This window comes from Acytostelium subglobosum (genome assembly GCF_000787575.1).
Source record: "Acytostelium subglobosum LB1 DNA, scaffold: scaffold32, whole genome shotgun sequence".
Taxonomy (NCBI): domain Eukaryota; phylum Evosea; class Eumycetozoa; order Acytosteliales; family Acytosteliaceae; genus Acytostelium; species Acytostelium subglobosum.
The window spans coordinates 235,508-259,896 of NW_012236501.1; the positions used below are offsets into that span (position 1 = coordinate 235,508).

The 24,389-nt window shown below is 46.0% G+C and overlaps 10 protein-coding genes across 10 annotated transcripts; 5 read left to right on the plus strand and 5 right to left on the minus strand.

Annotated features, from left to right (window-relative positions):
• Positions 1 to 385: 385 nt before the first annotated feature.
• Positions 386 to 904, plus strand: SAMD00019534_114100 (hypothetical protein; the record flags this gene model as incomplete). Its single annotated transcript, XM_012893414.1, has 1 exon — positions 386 to 904. A coding segment is annotated over one exon (519 nt), but the record flags the coding sequence as incomplete, so codon positions are not given.
• Positions 905 to 1,069: 165 nt separating this feature from the next.
• SAMD00019534_114110 (hypothetical protein) lies at positions 1,070 to 1,351 on the plus strand (the record flags this gene model as incomplete). The annotated part of the gene is made up of 1 exon (XM_012893415.1): positions 1,070 to 1,351. A coding segment is annotated over one exon (282 nt), but the record flags the coding sequence as incomplete, so codon positions are not given.
• A 172-nt stretch (positions 1,352 to 1,523) lies between these two features.
• SAMD00019534_114120 (hypothetical protein) lies at positions 1,524 to 2,474 on the minus strand (the record flags this gene model as incomplete). Its single annotated transcript, XM_012893416.1, has 2 exons — positions 1,524 to 2,273; positions 2,472 to 2,474. The coding sequence occupies 2 exons, from the start codon at positions 2,472 to 2,474 to the stop codon at positions 1,524 to 1,526; spliced, it is 753 nt and encodes a 250-aa protein (XP_012748870.1).
• Positions 2,475 to 3,986: 1,512 nt separating this feature from the next.
• On the plus strand, positions 3,987 to 5,301 carry SAMD00019534_114130 (hypothetical protein; the record flags this gene model as incomplete). The annotated part of the gene is made up of 2 exons (XM_012893417.1): positions 3,987 to 5,100; positions 5,234 to 5,301. The coding sequence occupies 2 exons, from the start codon at positions 3,987 to 3,989 to the stop codon at positions 5,299 to 5,301; spliced, it is 1,182 nt and encodes a 393-aa protein (XP_012748871.1).
• A 365-nt stretch (positions 5,302 to 5,666) lies between these two features.
• Positions 5,667 to 7,457, minus strand: SAMD00019534_114140 (hypothetical protein; the record flags this gene model as incomplete). The annotated part of the gene is made up of 4 exons (XM_012893418.1): positions 5,667 to 6,832; positions 6,939 to 7,166; positions 7,234 to 7,328; positions 7,417 to 7,457. The coding sequence occupies 4 exons, from the start codon at positions 7,455 to 7,457 to the stop codon at positions 5,667 to 5,669; spliced, it is 1,530 nt and encodes a 509-aa protein (XP_012748872.1).
• A 242-nt stretch (positions 7,458 to 7,699) lies between these two features.
• SAMD00019534_114150 (hypothetical protein) lies at positions 7,700 to 9,004 on the plus strand (the record flags this gene model as incomplete). The annotated part of the gene is made up of 1 exon (XM_012893419.1): positions 7,700 to 9,004. One exon carries the CDS (start codon positions 7,700 to 7,702, stop codon positions 9,002 to 9,004), a length of 1,305 nt encoding a protein of 434 aa, XP_012748873.1.
• A 341-nt stretch (positions 9,005 to 9,345) lies between these two features.
• Positions 9,346 to 12,874, minus strand: SAMD00019534_114160 (hypothetical protein; the record flags this gene model as incomplete). The annotated part of the gene is made up of 10 exons (XM_012893420.1): positions 9,346 to 10,196; positions 10,268 to 11,170; positions 11,251 to 11,543; positions 11,604 to 11,672; positions 11,751 to 11,828; positions 11,902 to 12,060; positions 12,135 to 12,338; positions 12,421 to 12,492; positions 12,561 to 12,641; positions 12,711 to 12,874. The coding sequence occupies 10 exons, from the start codon at positions 12,872 to 12,874 to the stop codon at positions 9,346 to 9,348; spliced, it is 2,874 nt and encodes a 957-aa protein (XP_012748874.1).
• Positions 12,875 to 13,825: 951 nt separating this feature from the next.
• Positions 13,826 to 17,446, minus strand: SAMD00019534_114170 (hypothetical protein; the record flags this gene model as incomplete). Its single annotated transcript, XM_012893421.1, has 7 exons — positions 13,826 to 16,046; positions 16,127 to 16,198; positions 16,277 to 16,366; positions 16,443 to 16,739; positions 16,821 to 16,934; positions 17,011 to 17,161; positions 17,242 to 17,446. The coding sequence occupies 7 exons, from the start codon at positions 17,444 to 17,446 to the stop codon at positions 13,826 to 13,828; spliced, it is 3,150 nt and encodes a 1,049-aa protein (XP_012748875.1).
• Positions 17,447 to 19,082: 1,636 nt separating this feature from the next.
• Positions 19,083 to 20,715, minus strand: SAMD00019534_114180 (hypothetical protein; the record flags this gene model as incomplete). The annotated part of the gene is made up of 3 exons (XM_012893422.1): positions 19,083 to 19,631; positions 19,711 to 20,481; positions 20,551 to 20,715. 3 exons carry the CDS (start codon positions 20,713 to 20,715, stop codon positions 19,083 to 19,085), a joined length of 1,485 nt encoding a protein of 494 aa, XP_012748876.1.
• A 1,075-nt stretch (positions 20,716 to 21,790) lies between these two features.
• SAMD00019534_114190 (hypothetical protein) lies at positions 21,791 to 24,389 on the plus strand (the record flags this gene model as incomplete). The annotated part of the gene is made up of 2 exons (XM_012893423.1): positions 21,791 to 22,999; positions 23,082 to 24,389. The coding sequence occupies 2 exons, from the start codon at positions 21,791 to 21,793 to the stop codon at positions 24,387 to 24,389; spliced, it is 2,517 nt and encodes an 838-aa protein (XP_012748877.1).

The following is a 24,389-nucleotide window of genomic DNA, read 5'->3' on the forward strand; positions in this document are numbered from 1 at the left end:
TCTTGGGACCTCTATAAAGTTGAGAGGATTCCTATCATATTCGTCATCATGATCGTCCACTGATCGAACTATCATAGTCAACCATCTACTTGAATGATCGACCCAACCCAGTGGCTTAACATTATTGGCGGTATATATAACATGATGGATATGCTTCACAGCTTTGAATATACATGTTGACAACCATTTGTTATTTATAATTAACTTGAATAATGAAGAAGTAGAGTACTCCATGGTATTATTATCTGTACTGTATCACTCTCGCGAGTTGAGTTGAATGAATGAGTGAGTAGCGTGAAGTGAGTGGCACACTTTAAAGTTATGGACTTGGATTCATTCGCGATTCTTTCGATTCCTTTGAAGTTGGCGACTTCAACACATAATGAGCGAGAGAGACAGAGACAGAGATAGAGATAGAGATAGAGACAGGGATAGATACAGAGATAGAGATAGAGATAGGGACAGAGATAGGGACAGAGATAGGGATAGAGATAGAGATGGATATAGTTATGTAAATAGAGACAGCCACAGAGATAGAGATAATAGAGAAAGGAATAGAGATTATTTAAGAGAAAGAGATAGAGAGAAGGAAAGAGAAAGGGATAGGGATATTGAGAGAAGGAGACAAAGGGAGAATGAGGAGAATATATATATAAAGAGACCAGAGGATAGTATACCGGATCGTCCAGAGAATAGAGAGGCAAGGGAATTCTTAAAGAATGCTCCATCAAAGGGTCTCTGGATGCCACTCGGCAAAGAGGTCAAAGTGATGCAATGCTGGAAGTGCAAGTCCTATGGTCACAGAGCTGCTGACAAAGAATGTCCACTCTTCCTAAGTGGTCAACAAGCGCAAGAGAATAACAGGCGTGTATGTTTATCCATCAATCAGATATTGAAGGAATGATACTCACTCAATCAATCAATCAATCAATCACAGTTGCGAGAGGACCCAATGCTAAAGTTCAATGAACAAGATGGCGAACCAAACACTCGTGATAGCCACAACAACAGCAACAGCAATAAGAATGGAGTGAACGTTGACAGACAGTTGATGATCGAAAAGATGAAGAGACGCGAGGATAAGCTACAACAATTGCGCGAGCTGTTGGCAAGGGCAGAGGAGAGTGATAGGAAGAAGCAGGAGAAGAAGAAACTGAAGAGGAAAGAGCGTGAGAGTATAAAGAAGGAGGATGATGGCAATGAGCATCATAAGAAAAAGAAGAGGAAGGATCACAAGGAGAAGGAGAAGTCCTGGAGTGAATACGAAGAGGTGTCATATCCCTCCACATCGACAGACATACCAACGACTACGACAACGACTACGACATCGACGACGACGACGAAGTCAGAGAGTTAACAAGCATCCCCTGCTGGATATCAGTTTATTAAATCTACATACGCATAGTCGATGATGCCTTTGAAGTTGTTGGCAAGTGGACCGCAAGCGCGCGATGCCTGTTGCTGTTGCTGACATTAGTTTGTTGATTGAACGAATAATGGAATGGAAGGATGAAGATTCATGATTATGACTCATCGGTCTCTTGCTCCAAGTCTGTATCCTTGATGAATTGATCGAGCTCCTTGGCGTCAAAGACGTGGTAGACGAGTCGGTCGTCCTTTCTGGTGATGTATGAAAACTCCAGCTTGTCCGAGTTGATGTTGGAGCGGTCCATGGTCTTTGTCAGCACCTTGAGGGCCAGCTGCAGGGCATCCTTCAGCGAGATGTCGGGCTTGTAGCTGGAACGGAGAACAGACTGAGCGACCTGGCTGTTCTCGCCTCCAATTGAGGTGGCCTTCCAACCGGCAAAGTTGCCAGAGGGGTCCGACTGGTACAGCTGGAAGCCGTACTGCTTGTCCCAGCCGGCGTAGAGAAACGACACGCCAAACGGACGCAGACCTCCGTATTGCGTGTAGCCCTGCTTGGTGTCGCAGATCTGGCTGACGAGCTGCTCGACGGGCATCGGCTCCTGATATGTGTAGTAGTAGCGCTGTGAGGAGAGGCGCGCATAGTTGATGAGGATGTTGGCGTCCGAGGTGATGCCGGCCACTGCACACACCACGTGATCGTCAATCTTGAACATCTTCTCGCATTGAGTGCTGGAGGTGTCGAGCAGCTTTGCCACGGTCTTCTTCTCAGCGGCCAACACAATTCCATCTTTTGCCAGAATACCAACTGTTGCTCCTGCATGTCTAATTGCAGTCATTGCATACTCTACCTGATAAATTCTACCCTCTGGTGAGAATATAGTTGTTCTCTGATCGTATCTTCTTGCCTAAATATATCATTCATTCAATCATTTCATTCATTCAATCATTTCATTCATTCAATATATATGTTTGTGTTTGTGATTAAACTATATGTTAGAATTACTTGTTTGATATCTTTGAGACTCTTGATTGACTCGACTCGACTGTCCCATCATCATCGATCATTCAATCAATCAATCTAATATTATATCTTTGATTAATACCATTTATATATCTTTTATGTATGAATAGTTGCAAGGGTATGGTACAAACAACTGTTTCAATATATGTATATGTATGTATATATAAATAAAAAGTAATATTAATATATAATATGTATCTGTATGAATGATTAAAGTGAATGTGTGAAGTGATCATCAAGTGATGTTCAATTTAGTTTGTGTGAGAGTGATCTTCACAAAACACAACAAACAAAATAAATTGAAAAATTGGAAGGTGCTCACTTCTTGAACTTTGAGTTGAGCCAACTCGCACCACTTTATTCATTCATTCATTGACACAAAGAGATAATAATAATAATGGATAGTATCAAACGGATGCATCATTGTTGATTGATGATGAAGCACCGATACTTGAGGTACTGAGGAATCGTACATTGATCAAATATATAATTGATATAAGTAGAGCAAAGTCCTGTGTGATTGACAATTACTTTGACGAACACCTGACCACCTGGCAGTGAGGAGATGTTCCAGTTCATCATGTCCAATCAGTTCAGGCCGCTCATCTTTAAAATACTTGTTGGCTACAATCTGATACTCAAACAGACGATAACATGTGCAGATGCCAATCGACATACAACCTATTGTCGCAACTTATGTATCACAGCCAGCTTTGCGATTGAGTCAATGGAGATCAGAGGATACTCGCAATGGTGTTGGAACATCTACGAGCAAGTATTGTACCTCTTAGCAGCTCGGATATCTTTGACTATATTTCCATAAGAGTTCAAGTACTCTTGATGCAAGTGATTGAGAAACCCAACAACTGGGATCTATTGTCTTTGTTCCGTGAAGGTGATTATACTGGTGAGGCATGGCGCTATTGGAATGATTGATGACATTAGATTATTCAACAAGTTGCCAGAGTTCAAGTGGAGACACATACCAGAGATGCAACTCAAAGACAAGACATCACCTCATCTACACACACACTTATACACTGTCAATAAACGAAGATAAGTGTGACACTCAGTCATTGAAGTGAACACACACCTTACTTAGTGGAAATGAGTGACACTCTCTCTTGTATTTGTTTGGTATGAAGTCAGTTCATTACTAGTATAACTACATAAACATATAATATATATATATATATTGATACAGATAATAATGAATAGTATCAAAAGGAAACATCAATGTTTGATTGATGATGAAGCACCTATACTTGAGGTGTTGAGGAATCGTACATTGATCAAATATATAATTGATATAAGTAGAGTTGACACAACATATTATGTGATTGACAACTACTTTGATGAACAACTACAACAAAGATTCAAACAATTTGAATGTATTAAACAACAATTACTACAACATAAACTACCAAGTCAATTTACTCCAGGCAATGCATGGCGCTATCGTTACAATCACTTTGACCAAGTGCGGTTCATCTGTGAACGACGACTCTTTGGATTGTTGCGCGACCGTATCAAATGTGGCCTGCCATTGCACTTTGATTATCACGCCGCAGAGTATGTGGTCACGACACTGGACGACATGGACGTGTTCAAATTAATCTACAACAACTACCGTCACATCTTTTGCAAGGATGGTTTGATGTTAGGTGCATTGCGTGGCGGCCATACCGATGTGATCTGTACGTTATTGGACCAGAAGGAGCCTCACTGCTTCGACCGCACTGGTCTGATCACCAATATAATCTCACGTCATTCCAATTTTAATATTGGACTTGCTCTCCTTTTGGCTGAACATGGATATGTGTCCAAGTCTGAGCTACTACCCCATGCACAAATGTACCTGAAGAGAAACAATATTGCCCTTATCCGCCGCTTCATCAAGTTGTCAGATCAGTCACTGGCAGCCATGCGGGTAGCAGTCTTGGAATGGCCCAACTTCTCGGCATTGATATCCACGGGCGACATTGACCTGATCGATGAACTTATGCGTGGCAACTCCAAAGTGAAGATGCCAAGATACTCGATCGATCATTATCCATTGACGATTTTAGAGTTGACCAATGTTGAATCGATGCTTGACCGACTGAAGGACACCCAACAGTTGTTAAGGCTATTGCACAAAGTCGAAGAATTCTTGGACATCGGTGAGGATCAGAGGGAATTGCACAGGTCAAAGGATATCAACCTAATTCACAAGAGGACTTTGGAAAAGATTGCCAAGTGTCGAATAGAGGCCAGGACCATTCTGGAGAGCAGTTATTATTGGATGAGTGTACGGACTGATGATGAACGGGCCAAGATACTCGCACAAGACGATGAAGCATCCGCATCGATGTCCCAAATGCTAGAGATGTTTGCCATTCTTTACAATGGGTACGGTTTGGCCACAGGGTCGTTCATCGAGTATATCATTCAGACCCAAAACTATTCAATGTTGTGCTTGCTTGGATCTGGAGGAAACGAGACTATACTCAGTGAACGAGGAACACTGGAGCAGATCATTATCATGACACACAATCCTAGTAGCCATTTATCAAGCAAAGTCTATCACTGCATGTCACATGCCGATCGAGCAGAGGGTTTAAGAATTCTTAGGTTCGTCAATAATATAGAGAACCGACTAAGACCTGAAGATTCTTATCCATTCACTGGCAGTGAGGAGATGTTCAAGTTCATAATGTCCGATGAGTTCGGTATTTGCCGACCTCCCTTCCTCTTTGACAGGCTAGTTGGCTACAATCCAGTGACCTTCCTACAGACAATGACATGTGATGATAGTGGAAAAGTTAAAATCTACTATTGGCGAAACATTCAAATAATCGCCAGTTTTGCCATTGCCATTGGAGACCAGAGGATGCTGTCAATGGTATTGGAATATTTCCGAGCAAGCATGATACCGATGTTTGATGATATTGAAGGAACCAATTACCTGGAACTGGCTTTAAAAATTCAAGGTCTCATGTATCAAGTGATAACTAATCGGAATAGCTGGCATCTATTACCTTTATTCCATGAAGAAAGTGATTATTCTATCGAAGCATGGAGAGTTGGAAAGATTGATGAAGTTGGATTGTTCAACCTGTTGCCAGAGTTTAAGTGGAGGCATATTCAAGAGATGCAACTCAACAAAAAGTCATCACCTCGTCTCTACACACATACTCAGAGTGGACCATTGAGGACAAACATCGCCAAACCATCCAGTTGAGCAATCAATAAAATCAATCAATCAATCTCGCTCCAATAATTATATTATATTATATTATATGTCCAGGTACTTCTTGAGGTATTGATTAACTTTCTCTGGATTCGATCTGCCTTTGGTCTGCTTCATGATCTCGCCAACAAAGAATTTGAACACGCGCTGCTTGCCAGACCGATAGTCTTGCGCCTCTTTAGGATTGGCCTCCACCAAGGTCTTGCACAATTGATCCAATGTCGAATCATCGGATATTTGTGACAGTCCCAGACTTTCAACCAACGCCTTTACACTCTGTTGTTGCTTGTTGTCATTCAGTAGTCGCGCAAAGATCTCCTTGCCAGTCCTCGACGACATGTATCCCTGATCGATCAGATCGACCAACTCTGCCAGTTGGCCAACCGACACGGGACTCTGCACAATGGTCTCATTGCGTGAGTTTAGCCACTCAAACATCTCCTTGAGGATCCACGGCAGCACCTTCTTTGACGCTCGTTGCTTGCCTCCATGTGCGACAACTGCTTCAAAGTACTGTGCCACATCGCGGTCCTCGACCAAGACGTCAACCTCGTGCTCGGCAATCTGATAATCGCGCATCAGTCGACTCTTGAGAGCGTCGGGCAGCTCAACCATCTTGTTGCGAATGGAATCGATGTAATCGTCGCTGAGGATGAGGGGTGGCAGGTCGGGCTCGGGGAAGAACCTGTAGTCAACCTCGTCCTCCTTTGTCCTCATGTGGAATGTCTGGCCACTTGCCTGGTCGAAGCCCCTTGTCTCGCGAAGGACGCGGCCACCCGCTTCCAGCACGTCGATCTGGCGCGCAGCCTCGGCGTCGATGGCGCCAGTGATCGCCTTGATTGATATCATGTTCTTGAGCTCGACACGAGTGCCGAATGGCTCATTCGGGCGATTTGGTCGCACACTTATATTGATGTCGGCACGCATCTCGCCCAACTGCATATTCGCGTCGCTGCTGCCAATGTGTTTCATCAACTGCTGCAACTGCTTGATGTACTGGCCCACCTGTTCGCTGGACCTAAAGTCGGCGGCACTGACCACCTCCATCAATCCGATACCAGCACGATTCAGATCGACCAATGTATGACTGGGACTCTGATCATGTATCGACTTGCCACTGTCCTGTTCTATCTGTATATGTGATATATTGATTGGTACCTTTGAGCCATCCTTCATATTCAACATCATAATTCCTTCAGTAGCAATTGGTTCTTTGATTGATTGAGAGATCAATGAGTGATTGGGATGATCCAGGAAGTGATTGATTGATCAATGTAAGCTTGATGAACATGGATTGGCTACAATTAACCGACTTACGATAGTACTGAGTGATCTGATATCCTTGTGGCAGGTCTTGATAGAAGTAATGCTTGCGATCGAATGATGATCGCTTATTGATCCTGGCACCAATGGCAAGTCCTGTCCTTATAGATTGTTCTACACATCTCTGATTGAGCACTGGTAGTGTTCCAGGGAATGCAGCATCAACATAAGACACTCTACTATTTGCTATACATCCATCTAGACTGCCTACATTTAAACTATCTTTACAACCAATGTTAGTTAGTTTGAACGTGTTAAGTTGAGTCGAGTTGAGATATGTACTACATACCTGAGAACAACTTCTCCTTTGACTTTATCTGAGCATGTATCTCTACACCTACAACAAGTTCATACTTCTTCTGTTGTTGTTGACTTGTGCTGTTACTTGAATATTGATGATGTTGTCGTCGAGTATGTATAATGTTTGAATGAGGTAATAATCTAAGATGTTTGGTATATTGTAGCAAGCTACAAGTTGTATAGTTTATCATAGTTGTATCTACTTATATTCATTCAACCAAGCAATGCGATGACAAATATTCGAATATGATCAATCCCATAAATTAAGTAGATCCCACATCAGTGTGAAGTGTCAAAATTGAATTTTGATTCATTTTATTTTGAATTAATTTGGGACTTGACAGAGTTTTGAAAGACCCCAACCGAGGCCTTCGTGTGTGTGTTTGATAATAATAATAATCATCATCTGATTGTATGAATGAAACGATCGACTACTACTACAACATATATATAACATGCAATCACTTAATAGGTCCATACTCAGATCAGCATTGTTCCAAAAGAACAACCCTGTGGCAACAGTTGTAGCTGCTGCACACTTCAATCATAGACCATCACTCAAGACTAAAGCAAATATTTCATCGATATTCAGAGGTGCATCATCATCAGCATCACATCAACAACAACAGTTCATCTTGATCACTGGTCTCACAAACATCTCAAACTCAAACATAAACACAAACTCAAACTCAAAGTTTGGCGTGAGATACTACTCCACGCCCAGCAACACAGGCAACAGCAACACCACTGGAAACACAACCACAACATCAGACCTTTCACTTGGAAACCCTATCAACACTGAGGGAATCAACTCGGTGGCCGAGGTCAATGTGTCACATCAGTTGGTGGACGCGATCACGACCTCTTTGCCACCACCCCCACCCAACCCCATCATCGAAGCCGTCACCAACTTTAACGACTCGATCGTCGAGGCGGTCAATCAGTTCGCCGTGTCCACCGGCACCCCGTGGTGGCTGTGCATCGTCACGGGCACCATCATACTGCGCACGCTGCTTCTGCCCTTCACGGTCAAGACACAGCGCAACCAGGTCAAGATGATGGCCGTGCGCGAGGAGATGGAGAAGAACTCATACCTGAACGACGGCACGATGGAGGGCCGCATGAAGCTGATGGCGCTGCAGCAGGAGCTGTCGGCCAAGAACGGCGTGTCGCCCCTCTCCATGATGGGTCTGGCCATCGCCCAGGCGCCCTTCTACATATACTTCTTTGTGCTGATCAGGAACGCCTGCATGGAATTCCCGCAGTACCTGAGCCAGGGCGGCATGCTCTGGTTCAGGGACCTGTCGGCGATGGATCCCACATACATGCTGCCCGTGCTCTCGTCATTTTTCCAGTTCATCAGTGTGCGCATGACCTTCACCGAGGGCACCAACATCGTGATGAAGACGCTGATGGGCGGCCTGTGTCTGATCCCGCTGTTCTTCACACTGACCTTCCCCGCGGGCCTCAACATCTACTGGTGCGTCAACTCGCTGATCTTCATCCTACAGAACTGGCTGTTCCGCAAGGTGTCCGTCAAGAAGTTCTTCAACATCCCGCTGAGCAAGGCCGATGTGGGCATCAAGACGTCCACCATCCAGTACGCGCCCGTCAAGAATGTCGCACCCACCATCACCGAGGAGTTGGCCAAGAAGGACAATGCAGTCCTCGTCGACAAGTTGACCAAGTTGCGTCAAGAGGTCAAGACCGCCAAGACACGCGCCATGGATGAGAGCTTTGGTACTCGTCGCAGAAAGTGATTGATTGATTGATTGATTGATCAATGTGTGAGTGTGTGCGAGGCCAAGGCCTTGTCCTCAAGTCCCGAGACAAATAAACATATATATATAATATTATTACCTTGATTGATTGTTTGATTGTGAATGAGTGCACATCGGTATGTTTGTTTGTTTATTATTAATGACATGGCTTGCCTTTGGTGTCGCGCCTTGCGTGCAAGGAAGCTGCTTTGGGTGTTGCTAGCTCGAGGAAGTTGATCAACTTATGGGACGGACAAACACCAAAGGCATGGGTGTGATCAGGTGATTGATTGAGTGAATGGAATGATTCCAGAGGGTGGGAGGTAGGGAGGGGGGGAGTATTACAAGTTGGAGTTGATCTCGGCGAGCTTCTTATCGAGCAAACTCTTGGTGGCCTCGAGTTTGCGATGTTGACGGAAGCTCAGGTATGCTAGACCTCCAATGACGACTAGGCCAACAATGCCAACGACAAGACCGACGGCAATCTTCCATCCATTGCTTGATGATCCGCCACCAGATGTGCAAGAGGTTACTGGGTCTCTGTTATTCTTGGCAGTGTAGGCGGCAAAGTCGAATGATACTACAGCCGTGCGTATTCCATCTTGCTTGGGCGTGCTTGGAATGACATCGACAAGCAGCTCGAGGTAGCTTCCGTGGCTGGCATCGGCGACCGACGAGAACACCTGGCCGTACTGACCGTTGATTGCGCCTGCCTGTGGGTAGCGCGCCATCCACTCTGTGTCGAACTGGGTCAGCTGGGACCAGTGAACATACTTGTCTTGAGTGCTGTTGGATGGCATGGGGAAGGCCAGCTTGGAGTTGACATTGGTGCTGCACTCATCGGGCACGACCTTGACGGCGAGTCGGAACTGCACCGAGGACGACACGTAGATGGTGTTCTGGTACTGTACTTGGTATGTGTAGCTGTGGGCGGGGAATGAGTTGTTGGAGCCGCCGAGCAGGTCGAAGCCCGTGGCGTTGTTACGGCGAATGACAACATTCATCTTGGACGACCAATTGTATGTGGCAATGTTGCTGTCCTGGACCAGGCCCCAATTGGCTGGTGCCAAAGTCTCAGCTCCATTCTCAATAACAGACAACAAGTATGCCTGTAATCTTGTCCTATTATTCGATGATGACAAAGTCAACATTGGAGTGCCAGTCTCGAATGCGGAGTCTGACGCGATGGGTTCTAATTCGTGGGAGGGCGAGGGTTAGGGTAAGGGTTGGAGTTAGGGTAAGGGCGAGGGTTTGATAACATACCCTTGGAACAGTCGGCACCAAAGGTGTTGCTGCTGCATGTACAGTATCCGACACCGACGTCACAGTAGCCATTGTTGCTGCATGCATTTGGACAGATGTTCTCATCAACAAACTGGAATAGCTTATTGGGTGGAGACACTTGTCCATTGACAGTCACTTGGATATTCAGTGTTCCGGATTGGAATGGAGTGGCCGGGAATGCACAGACGATGATCGAGTGATTGGCCGACTGCACTGGACATGGTATGGGGTTTGGTGACGCGCCAATCTGCACGCTGACCACCGATGGATCCTTCCAAAAGTCAGAGCCGTAGATGGTGAACACAGTGTCGGTGTTGGGCAACACAGCGCGGGATGCCGACACAAGTGGGCGATTATAAAAGAAGTTGACACTCTGATCTGTGTTACCGAGTCCCTTGACACGGAAGTTGAAGGGGACGTCCGAGATGATGCCAGCGGGGAAGTAGCAAGTGATCTTGCGGAATGGATCGAGGACACGGACGTGGATGCATCGCTTGCCAGCAACAGTGATGCCAGTGTCGTCAGAGTTCAGTCCGACTGGGTCCATTAGATCGTAACCCGATAGGGTGATGTAGCCACCCAGGGTAGGGCATGGGGTAGCCGAGGTGATGAGAGGGGACTGGTAGGTGTAGTTGGCGTAGGCGTAGGCGATGGGGTCGACCTTGATTGCCAGGGATATCATGCCGGCGCCTTGGATCTGGCCATTGGTACAAGCGATAGATGTTGTTCCCGAGGCCACACAGTTGAGTGAGGCAACATCTCCCTGCGAGTTGTTCATCTTGAGCTCATAATATCCTGGCACAATAGCCAGACTCTCGCCAAATATAGTGATTGTCGAGTTGACCTGAACTGGATATGGTACAATTGATGTGATGACGGGGGCTAAAGTGAAGGACGAGTGATTGATTGTAAGTGAGTGAGTGGAATAGTTCCAGCCAGTGATGTGCAGATGGGATACATACCACACTTGCCAATGTAGGTTGCGTTGTAGTTGAGGAAGACTTTGTCAAAGAGGTATTTCCTGTTGGACTTGGAGTTTGGATCGGTTGCTTCGGGTGGGAGACAGAGGAATGATGGGGGAAGGTATCCACTCAATGAAGTTGTTCTGATATCCAACTGAGTGATTGACTTGCTCAATATATTGAATGGAACAGTACCACTTGTATTTGTATTCTGGACGTTCAAAGTCTGAATATTTGATTGTCCAATACCATCAGTCAAAGTTGTCCAAGCCTTTGGGTTGTTGGGCAGCGACCTAAGTGAGTGGGTGATGAGTATGGCGCTGGCACAGCTTGTTCCTGGACATGAGACTTACAATGAGCGAATGGCAGGGAGGTTAAACATGTCTCCAAAGTATCCTGTGAGTCCAACTTCATCCAACTCTCTGTATACATGAATGAAGTGATTCGTGTTAGTAATGTTCAAGGAATGGTTCCAATGAATGAATGAGTTACCAACTTACAGAGTTATGATGTTTGACCATCCAAGCTCTTGAAGAGTTGGGCAAGTATTGTTCACAAGTGCCAGTCCACCAAGAGTACTACATTGATTGAGTGATTGAGTGATTGTGTGAGTGAGTGAACATCAACAGTGTGTCCAAGGATCTAACATACAGTTCAGTCAATGTTGGAGTTGGATTGAAGAATGCTCTGAGATCCATTGGTGTGCCATCAGCGTAGAGTGTAAACTGTTGAAGTTTAGTGGCGCCCTGAAGGAAGGTGATGGGCAACAAACTTGGTGCAGTGATTGCCTTGCCATTGGTATCCAAATAACTAAGAGGTGATATTAAAGTATGTAAGTAATGGTTGAGTGAATGAGACGGTGTGATTGAGTGAGTGAAACATACTATGATTGAAGATTGCTACTAAACACTGTTGTGTCTAGTGATAGACTGCTTGGAGTGCCATCCTTGATCTCAATGTATACTGTCTCTGTTGAGTTTGGAAGTATTGGTATCAATTGTGCATTCTCCAATGACACTGCCTGAAGATTCTTCATATTCCTCCAATCACCTCCAACAATAGATATGATTCCATCTGTTGACAAGTCACTTGTTTGGTGGAGGGAATTGATGGAGGGTGGGGTATCAGCATGGAGTGATTCCAGGCAATCAGATCATTGTTGGAACTTACATATTGGACAAAGTTGGATGAGTTGACAAAGATGTTGGAAGGATGAACTTGTTGTTCTTGAATGTTATGGACCTAGTTTGATCATTTGATTGATTGGGTCAGTGATCGAGTGACATTGAGTGATCAACAAGGCCACTTACAATGACTTTAGATTGGGGAAATGCTTTGTCCAATCAGATTCCTCATTGCCACTTGCAAATTGATTGTTACAACCAAGCTCCCTGTATGGTATGGCATGGTTAGAGATATGAATAGTGTAGTGCAGTACAGGCATGATCATGAACACTTACATTGCAATGGCTGATCCATCCTTGCATGTTATAGACCAGTATGAATTGGCATTGTTCCTGTTGTTCTGATCAGAACATGATGGTGCACGATGGAATGGTATAATGTTCAGACCAAAGCATAGTATCTCCAATGATCCAAAGTCATCTGCTGACACCACAATCATTGTTGTTGTCATCGCACACAACACAATGAACAAAGTCAACATAGTCAACTTTGGCGCCATTGTTTAATTAATTTGATTGATTGATTGAATTGATTGAATAGATAGTGTACAATTTATTAAATATATATATAATATTACAACAAAGTATTGTTTACAACTAAATGGTTATGATTAATGATCAATGAATATGTTTGATGAATGGCCTAGGCCTTGGTCAACTACACTCCCCAATGTTTATGATGGGCATAATCATCGGAGGTCGAACAATGGCAGTTGTTTACTAGCAACAACCATGAGATATTTCGATGGATGGATCAGTGGCCCACATAACTAGGTGGGCTGTAAGGTTGATCAAAGGTCAGCAAAAATTGCGAATGGGTGGGCCTAGGCCCTTTGGTGGGGTTTTTCGCGGTCCTCACGGGAACACACACAATCATTGGCTTCTATTCTGGAATAAGGGTACCCCCTTGATTGATTATTTTGATCAATCTGATCGTGTCTATGACCAACATATCCTTCTTTGAACGGAATTGATGTGATCTGAATTACCTCGGGTCGGTAGTACTTTTTAAGATACTTATGATTAAATTTATCCCAATGTTTACATTCGATAGAATGATGGGCTACTTCTTCCATTCACGGGATGTTCAATGAATGGTATCATTGACCATGTGTGTGTGTGGACAACTGTGTAAATCAAGACCAACATGTTCATAGGGTACTTATAATTGAGTGGAGTGAGTGTATGATCATGTGTATTTGTTTGGTTTAATTAATGGTACATTCATGGTTGAGTCCTCGTGGACCATGTTGTGCGTGTGTGTAATTGATGGCGGTGTGTTGGTGGGCGATTTGATGAGATGCGGAATGGGTGGGAACATGGGATGTCCGATGGTTCGGTTCGGATGTCATGACATTGATCATGTGATTGTGTGATTGTTGTTGTTATTATTAGAGTTGGTTGTGATTGAGTTCGCTGAGCTTCTTGTCGAGAAGAGACTTGGTCTGTTCGAGACGACGGTGTTGCTTGAAGATGTAGATGGAGGCGCCAGCAATGACTGCCGCGCCAACAACTCCGACAACGACACCAACGGTCACCTTCCACTTGTTGTCGCTGCTCGATGGTTGCACGGGCTTGTCGGTGCTGGTGGGTAGACACGACTTGACATCCAGGTCGCGGCCAACAGTCGACGTCAATGCGCTAAAGTCAAAGACGAACGATGCCGATGAGATGGGCTCGGCGTCCGATGCGCCAGAGATGTCCGAGACGACACGCATGCCCAGGCCATCTTGATTGATGATCGTGCTGCTGAGCGAGCCTCCCTCGCCATTGACCGACGCGACCTGAGGGAAACGAGCGAACCAGCTCGTGTTGAACTTGGTGAGCGTGAGCCAGTGCGCCGAGGTGTTCGAGCCCATCGTTGGGTAGCCGACGACCACGGGTGGCGTGGCGCACTCGCGGGGGTAGGCCTCCAGGGCAAACTTGAACTGAAGGCTGGTGTATGCGCTGGCTGACGAGTACTGCACTTGGTACGAGAAGGTCTTGTCAAAGACGTTGAGGTTGCTGCCCTCGCCGACCTGAACGGGGGGTGACGACGCGTTGTTGGCGGTCATGAACACGTTGATCTGGCGCGAGCCAGATGCCCATGTGTAGGTGCCGTTGGCGCTGACCTTCCACGAGGGGATGATGGTCTCGGCGCCATTCTCGTAGACAGAGACGAGGTAAGCGGAGAGGTAGGTGGGTTGGTTGGTCGCAGATATGTTGAGTCCGGGCAGAGTGGCGTTGTTTGTGAGGACAACGTCGATGGAGCCCTCAGAGCAAGAGGGTCCGGCAGTGCGCTTGCAGTTGCAGAGACCAAAACCGACGTTGCACACGCCAGCACTCTCGCCACCGCAGTGATTTGGACAGATCTGCTCGTCGTAGAAGGAGAACAGGTTGTTGGCGGGCGAGTCGAGGCCGGCCACGGTAACCTGGATGTTGTGGGTGCCTGGAATGAAGGCGGTGGCGGGGAAGGCGCAGACGACGGTCGAGTGGTTGACGTATGACACTGGACAGGCGATCGATGTGTTGGCGCCCAAGTGGACGGTCACGTTGATGATGGAGACGTCGTTCCAAAAGTCGGATCCGGTGAGGGTGATGTTGGTGTCGGCGCCGGCGGTGACGGCGTTGGATGTCTGGACGGCGGGTGCGCGGTAGAAGAAGCGTGGTGTGGCGGACAAGTCGTTGGACAGGCCCTTGATCGACATGACCACCTCGACATTGGATGTGGTGCCGGCGGGAACGCGACACATCATCTTCTCAAATGGCTTGATGACACTGATGTCTGAGCATGTGGTCGCACCAATCTTGACGTAGGTCTGTGGGGGGTTCTGGCTGCCAATGTATGGCAACATGTCAAAGCCAGTCAATGTGACCCAGCCACCAAGTGTGGATGGCGACGAGATGGACGTGATCATTGGGGAGGCGAATGAGAATGCGATGCTGGTGGCGTTGGGGCTGTACTTGGGGGCGAGTGTCAGGAAGCCGGCGCCTTGCAAGAAGACGGGGGTGTTGCACATCAAAGAGTTGGCACCGAGCGGGATGCTGTTGACCACATAGTAGTCGTCGCCGTTTGACATCTGGATGTTGGGCTTGTCACCAAAGTTCTTGCCAGTGATGGTGAAGAATGTGGCGTTGCTAGGGATGGGGTTTGGCGAGATGGCGGTGATGCTTGGCACACAGTTGCGTGGAGTGCTGGCGCCCTGGTAGTTGGTGAACGTGGAGTCGTCAAAGAGGTAGGCGGGCACAGTCTCGCCGGTGAAGTATGACAGGGGCAGACAGAGGAATGACTCTGGCAGCTTGGTGCCCTTCATCTTGGGCACGTTGGTGAGTGTGAGACGGGTGAGGATCTGCTTGTCGATGATGTCGGTGGGCATCTGACCAGAGATGCTGGTGTTGGAGAGGATGAGTGTGGAGACGAGGCCGGCTGTGCCAATGTTGGCAGGGAAGCTCATCTCTAGCAAGGGGTTGTCGCGCAATGATAATGTGGCCAAACCTGGAACAAAGAAGAACTGTGAGTCGACTGTGCCAGTGAAGCCCAATCCCTCAAGTGCAAATGTTGTAATATTGTTCCATGTCACATCAGTAATCTTTGGGAAGACTGTGTTGATCAATTGCAATCTTGCCAGTTTGCTATGTTTGAGTTTGAGTTTTGAGTTTGAGTATGAGTATGAGTATGATTGAGTGGGATGGTTCCATGTTGGAATACTTACAATGTCTTGATGGACTTGGGGAGATTGTAGAATGTTGAGAAGTCAGTAGACAAGCCAGGTGCAAAGAGTTGGCTGATTAGTTTGATTGATTGGACATGGGTTAGTAAGTGAGACATGGCAATAATGTTCCAGACACTGGTGGCCACTTACAAGTCAATCAGTTGCTTAGTACCGGCGAACAACTTGCCACCATCGAGGTTAGTCGTCTTGATGGTTGGTGTAGAGTACATGTATACATTGCTAAAAAATGATTGATTGATTGAGTGTAAGTATATGATTGATCGATGGAGAGTATGTGATGAATCCATGTACTTACTATACAGCCAAGTTTGCTGTGAATATTGTAGTGTCGAGCGTGTAGGCAAGGGCGGACTTGTCACCTTGGAACAAACCGAAATATTGAATCCTGTTGTCGGATGTGAATGATGGCAGTGTACCAATGGCATTCTCAATGTACAAGTCTACGATGGACTTGGAGAATGTCTTGCCAGCAGCGAAATTGTTATAACACTTATATTGAGTGTTGGAGAAGTGCAGTCTGACCAAATTAGGCATGGAGCTATCAAAGATATTCTCCTCAACAGTGCTCGAGAAGTCGACATCCACAAAAGTACTGGAAGTAATTGATTATTTGATTGGGTGGTTGGGTTAGATTGATTGATTGATTGAATGATTGATGTTGAGTGATACATACAGTCTTTGCAAGGATGGGAACTCCTTCCATGAGTCGCCATCAAGGATGTATTTGCCATTATTTTTCAATCCAGGACATCCGTTTGATGATCCAGATGGTGCAGCTTGGAATGTACTATGATTGAATTGTGTGAGTATGAGTGAGTGTGTCCTGGAATGATTCCGCCAGGCATCATAGTTCTAAAACTTACAGACCAATGATTGATCTCTTGTCATCACTGCATTGAATGTATGATTGTAGAGCTTGTCCATTGTTGTTTCCATATACGCCACATGCTGCTGATCCCGAGGAACCCCATTTGAATCCAAGGTCACTAGCAATTCCATTCAAAACCTTCCAAGCTATATGATTGATTGATTGATTGATCATATGATGTTAGTTTGGAATGATCCCATGAAGTGGAGGGGGTATGTATACTCACCATCACTATCAATTGATGATCCTCTTGATGTTGATGATGAACTGGAACCAGTGGTGGTACTACTGCCTGTCCATCCACCAGTGCTGCCACCTGACCATCCAGTTGTGCTAATAAATCCCGATGATATAAATCCCAAAGTACATTGGGCCAACACGACCAAGATCAACACTTGGATCGCAACACTATGTCGATTCGCCATCCACATAGTAAGTTAAATTCAAATAATTATTATTATTATTTCAATAATTAATTATTATGTTATAATGTTATAAATTTATAATAATACAAATAAACAAATAAACAAATAAACCAATATTATTACTTGTTTGTAAATATATATATATGTTTGTAGTTGTTGTTAGTTGTTATGATGAAGATGATGTAAAATGAATGTTCTTCGCCTTTAGCATCAAACAAAGTTGAGTAAATGCCCGCTAGCCCCAAGAGGCCTCACATGGTATTGAGGCAGTGAGATGGAGAGATAGACAGGTAGGATACTACTACAAAAAAACAACAACAGAACAGAACACATAGATCTAGTTTCAAGTTGTGTGTATGTGCAATTGAACACCTTGATGGGGATATCGGGGCTCCCGAACCAGGCCTCGTGGGTACCTGCTTGCAGGTCGCAATTGCAAAAAGGTGGTTGTTATCGAGTCGGATATTTTTTCGTTTGAAAATCTCCCAAAAACACACAACGTGTTTGCAGGCATTGCAAATGATGATGATGCTGTTGTCTTGATGGAATGGGCAGGGGGCATGGCCCATCGAACAGACTTTCACATGATATGATTTGTGTGATTGATAGATAGATAGGTAATCATTCAATCAATGACAACATGCTTCTTTTTTAGGATACTCTATAAAATAAATATTATCATTTTAAAAAGATATTATCATAATAATTCCGATGCATTCACGCATGAGTAGACAAGAGAGGAAGGAGGAAGGTGAACAATGGGGGTGCATGAGGTAAACAATTGAATCAAACAATGACCTTACCATTTGGACAATCATGTCTAACAAACGCGATGGAGTGAATCACTCCTGTTATGTGTGAGTGAACATTCTCGTGTCGGGCCAGAGTCCTGGAGAGACTTAATGTTCATTCACTCACTCATTCAAGACATAGATGTTAAAGTATCTTGAACTTTCCAGAGGGTGTTGGGAAGAGGCACAGGAGAGTTCTTAACATTGGGCTGTATGTTGGATGTTGAGCTCCGACAAGTTTAAACATCGATGATGTTGGAAGTTGTAGAAAGGGGGTGTTGAGGAGGAGGCAGTGGATGAATGTTGTTGCATGATTCATCCATCAATCCGAACACGTCAACAGTCATCATCGGGGTCTGAAGATGATCTTGGGTTTGACCCAATGACATTAATGGGCTGTGGATTGATGTAAGGACTTCACCTTTTGGTGTAAACACATTTAAAGTGATCATCAATATCTCCCCCAGGTCAGTCTACAACCAGTGAACATTGTCTTTCATTGCCTGGGCATGTCTAGAGTCTAGACTGGGAGGAGTCAGAGGAGTAGGAGTCGGAACATTATTGGTTACTTTTAATAAATAAGGGGAGGATAGGGTAGGGAAGGGAAAGGAAGGGAGAGGGGATGAAGGAATATGATAAGGTACAGGAGTGACTGGAGTCATACGATCCAGGATCGATGGGGTTGATAGATGGATATAGGATGGATTGATGAAGGGATGAAGTGATATGGATTTTGGATAATTTTGAGTCAAAGTCAGCTGATCGAACTGATGTCAGCTGATCAGCGTTAGGCGGTCAGCTGATCAGAGTTTGGCAGTCAGCTGATCAAGGGTAAGGCAGGTCTGTTGACACTAGAAAAGTCCAAATCGCTTGGTACCTTTGCTGCCATTGTTACTGCTGATACTGCTGGTGCTACCACTGCTGCTAACGCTGCTATTGCTGCCATGTTGATGATGCTCCTCGGGCTTGACAATATGCTTGGGAATCCATTCCATTAGCCCGTACCAGGGGATGTCCTTCTGGCAAGCCAGCTCATAGAGGTCCTGCAGCGATACCTGTTCAAAGTTCTTGCCCAAGTAGCACTGGTTGACCTTGACCGACAGTGCCAGCGCCATGAAGAACTCGCGGTAGAACTGCTGCTCGTCCATGAATGGACGCTCCTGTGTCGCTTCGCGCTTTGTCTGCTCCAAATCCTTTGTGAGCTGCTCAATAGTCCGTGCCTGTTCAGTTATTGTCGCCTGCAACTTGCCAAACTCTTCGTCCAGTCGCGACGCCACCTTGCCATTGCTACCGGGCGATCCAGTGCCATTCCAATCGATCGAATTGATTGACATCCTCGACTTGCCCTTGCCATTCAATGACTTGAGTGTATCTTGTAGCTCAGACAATGTTGGAACTTGCTGTGTAATGTTGATTGATTGATTGATTGATCGTGTTAGGATGGCGCATGTTAGACATCGCAGCAATGATGTAACATACATTATTGATCTTCTTGAATATTGGATGCTTGAGGAGATCAGTCGCAGTTGGTCTCTTGTTGGGATCCTTCTCGAATGAGACGTTGAGGTAGTCCTCCATGTCCTTGGTCAGGGGCTGAGGATAGGGAGGATGTGGATCCTGCACGATCTTGAACATGGCGCTCATGGGCTGCAGGTTGAAGTAGGGAGGACTGCCCGTGAGCATCTCGAGGAGCGTGCAGGCCAGGGACCAGATGTCGCTGGACGATGATTGTCCGGCGATCTGGATGGCCTCGGGCGCCATCCAGTATGGGGTACCAACGACTGAGTATCGCAGCTGCACCTCGTCGCTTAGCTGGCTGGCCACACCAAAGTCGGCAAGCTTGATGATGCCCTCCTTGGTGATCAGCACGTTGGAGCACTTGATGTCGCGGTGAATGATGCGGTTCGAGTGCAGGTAGGCCAGGCCCTGCAGCAGCTGGTAGAGATACAGCGTGGCCAGCTCCTCGCTCAGCGGGCCAAACTTCTCGAGCACGTCGCGCAGACTGCCATTCTCGACGTACTCCAAGATGAAGTTGAGTTGCGACTGCGTCTCTACGCAGCCCAGCACCTTTACAATATTATTATGATTTAGCTTCTGCAGTATCTCCACCTCACTCTTTACCGACTGCAACGTTGCCGAGTCAATCTTTATACGATCAATCTGTTTAATTGCTACAAAGTCGCCTGTCTTTGAGTTCAAACCTTTGAACACCTGTCCATATGCACCTTTACCAATCTTCTCTCCCAATGCCTACATCGTGTATTCATGTTGTTAGATACTTCATCTCGTTCATTCAATCAATCAATCAATCAAACATACATATTCACCTATTCTTATGGTCTCCTTGCGCTTTGATGGACTTATAACATTGTCGTCAGAGTTGATCATTGATTGTTGAGGTGCTGCTGGTGCACCATTAGGTAGTGATGAAGGGTTGACCGGAGGAGGTGGTCCACCTCTCCGATTGTTGAACTGTCTACTCATATATTATAAGTGTATATATTATAAGTATGTGTGTATGTATGAGTGAATGAGTGAATGTGTGAATGAAGTATGATTAAGTAGATGAAGTTTCCAAGAGGTCGTGTCGTCGGCAAAGATGATCTTTGGTAAAGGGGGGTGTGAGTGTGTGGGGCGAACTTGAGTTGAAGTGAGTGAGCCCTGGGGATGTGGTGAATGAATGAATAGTCGTGGGCCGGGCACGTCAGTGATGTATAAATATGTGTATGAATGTCTGTTAATGTTATGTTTATATATGTGTGTATGTATGTTTGAGTGTAGTTGAGTTATGATCACTTGTAGGAATTGCTTTTGCTCCAGAGTCCATACTCTGAACCAAACAGTCCAGGTCCACACCCCCACGATCAAGTCAGTCAATACCCACACTCAAACACACACACATTCTCCCCATTGTTGGATATTTTTTTGATTGAACGAAGGACCAAGGGCAACCTTTTTTGATTGATTGCCTTGGAGTTAATTGAGTGAGACATACATACTAGTATCAAGGTGTCTGTTGGCAATGGACCTGGCCAAGCTCTACTCTACTCTACTCATTATCAACATCAAGGAGCATGACGATCGTTTGAGTATCAATCAGAGTGAGTGATGTCAAACGCCTGGTAGTTATCATGCTCATTGTTGATAAGAGTTTTATATAAGCCACCACAGATACTTTCAACTGATTGATTGTACAATCAAATAAGTGATTCATTAGACAGCTAGTATATATGTGTCATTGTTAGATGAAGTTGGATCAATAAACTTGTCTAGAAGGGAGATGGTGTACAATTTCGAAGGGTGGAATCAAAAAAGAAAATAAAAATAATTGAAAAAATAGAAGATGGTAATGATTGTGTGGACAAAACGATGACGATTGATGTCATTCTATCATTCTTTCAACACTTATTCATTCATTCAACCAACCAGGCCTACATACATACATATATATAATACATATAATATAACATACACAGGTTGTCGTTCGACAGTAACTCAATCAACTCAATCAATCAATCAACTCAATCGACTGATCAATCAAAACAACATATATACATAGATGTCTACACAGTTTAGATTGTTTGCTCAATCTAGCAATAGGTTGAGACGTGCTACTTCCTCGTCATCATCATCAACAACATCATCATTATATAGTATAAACGGCAATGGCATCAGACTGAGTGGAGCCAACAACAACAGCCTATTCAACAACAACAGCCTATTCAACAACAACAACAACTACACCTGTACAAATCAAACAACAACATCAACATCACTACTGCGTAGACATTACTTTAACACAAACAACAATAGTAACAACAATAACAACAACGATGATAATCAACAAAATGGATTAAGGAATATGTTACAATACTATCAACAGAGATCGATTGAGTACTTGAGAGCGATCAGTAGTGGCAATGGTTCATTGCTGTTGGCAAACAAGGGCTGGGGCAACTTTGAGAAGAAGAACGAGAGCAAGCCCGCAGAGGGCGAGGACAAGAAGACGTCCGACGACAAGAAGGCTGCAGAGGAAACATTCGGCAACGCCAAGGACAACAAGGACAACGTCAAGGACAGGCGACACGACAAGAGCAGCAAGAAGGAGGACAAGGACGACGATAAGAACGAGGACGAGGGCGGCTCACCCTCAATGACCAGCATATTGGGCGCGATCTTTGCCACGGGCGGCCTGATGTACCTGCTCACGCCCAAGTCGCCCGAGGACTCGGACACGCACATGACATTCAGCGAGTTCATCACAAAGGTGCTGCCCGACAAGACCGCCACCAAGATCCGCGTTTACAACAACGTCGCCGTCGTCCTCGGTCAGGACCAACAGGTGATTGGCACATTCCCCATTGGCGACAAGAAGGTGTTTGAGGAGCAGCTCGAGGCGGCGCAGACGCAGAGCGGAATCACCAAGAACAACTTCCTTCCCGTCTCCTACTTTGAGCGCACGGACTACCGCGTCGTGCTGATCCAGATGATCCCATACGCCATCCTGGCCTACTTTGCCTTCAGGATGTACAAGTCCATGACGTCCAAGTCGAACAAGATGAACATGTTCTCGCCGGGCAAGATGAACGCCAAGCAATTCAAAAAGACCGATGCCAAGGTGTCCTTCAAGGATGTCGCCGGCCTGGGCGAAGCCAAGGTCGAGATCGAGGAGTTTGTCAACTTCCTCAAGGATCCCAAGCGTTACCATGACATTGGTGCCAAGATCCCAAGAGGTGCAATCCTCATTGGACCACCAGGAACTGGAAAGGTAACCCTAGTGTTCATCATCATTCATCGATCAATCAATCAGTCAATCACTAACTCACTCAACTTCAACTCCATTCAAACAGACATTGCTAGCAAAGGCAACCGCAGGCGAAGCCAATGTACCATTCTTCTCGACTTCAGGATCGGACTTTGTCGAGATGTTTGTTGGTGTTGGACCCGCAAGAGTGCGTGATCTCTTTGAGCAGGCGAGAAAGAATGCACCATGTATCGTATTCATCGATGAGATTGATGCCATTGGACGCGCAAGAGGCAAGGGTGGATTCTCTGGCTCGAACGACGAGCGTGAGAACACTCTCAATCAGCTGCTGGTCGAGATGGACGGCTTCACACCACTCAAGAACGTCGTTGTGTTTGCCGCCACCAATCGTCCCGACATCCTGGACCAGGCGCTCCTGCGTCCAGGTCGTTTCGATCGCCAGATCACCATCGACAACCCCGACCTCAAGTCGCGCGAGGAGATCTTTGTCGTTCATCTCAAGACGCTGACTCTGGACAACAACGTGGAGTTCTATGCTGAGAAGTTGGCCAGGCTCACACCAGGTTTCTCTGGTGCCGACATTGCCAATGTGTGCAATGAGGGCGCCCTGATTGCCGCCCGTCGCGACGCTGAGAAGATCGGACTGGTGCACTTTGACGCTGCCATCGACCGTGTCATTGGTGGACTGGAGAAGAAGAACAAGGTGCTGTCGCCACAGGAGAAGAAGACGGTAGCCTACCACGAGGCTGGACACGCCGTCGTCTCATGGTTCCTGGAGCACTGCAACCCATTGCTCAAGGTGTCCATCGTGCCACGTGGTGTAGCCGCGCTAGGCTACGCCCAGTACATGCCCAAGGAGGAGTTCCTGAACACTAAGGAGCAGATCTTTGACAAGATGTGCATGGCACTTGGCGGCCGTGTCGCTGAGCAGATGACATTTGGCACGATCACCACTGGTGCCCAGGACGACCTGGAGAAGATCACCAAGATGGCCTACTCCCAGGTGGGCATCTACGGAATGAACGACAAGGTCGGCCCGTTGTCATACCCGCGCAAGGACAGCTCCGACCTGACCAAGCCATACAGTGAGGAGACGGCCGAAATCATGGACCAGGAGGTCAGAATCCTGTTGCAGCGTGCCTATGACAAGACCACCGAGGTGTTGAAGGAGCACAAGGAGGGTTTGGAGGCAGTGGCCGCTTTGCTCTTGTCAAAGGAAGTGATTCATGCCGAGGATATCGAGAAGATCCTCGGACCACGACCATTCGGAATCCCTGAGCCAGATGTGAAGAAGGATATTCAATCAACATCAACAGCATCATCAACAACTACAACCACGACGACTCAAACTCCATTGACTGACGCACCGACTATTGAGCCTCAGACAGCATAA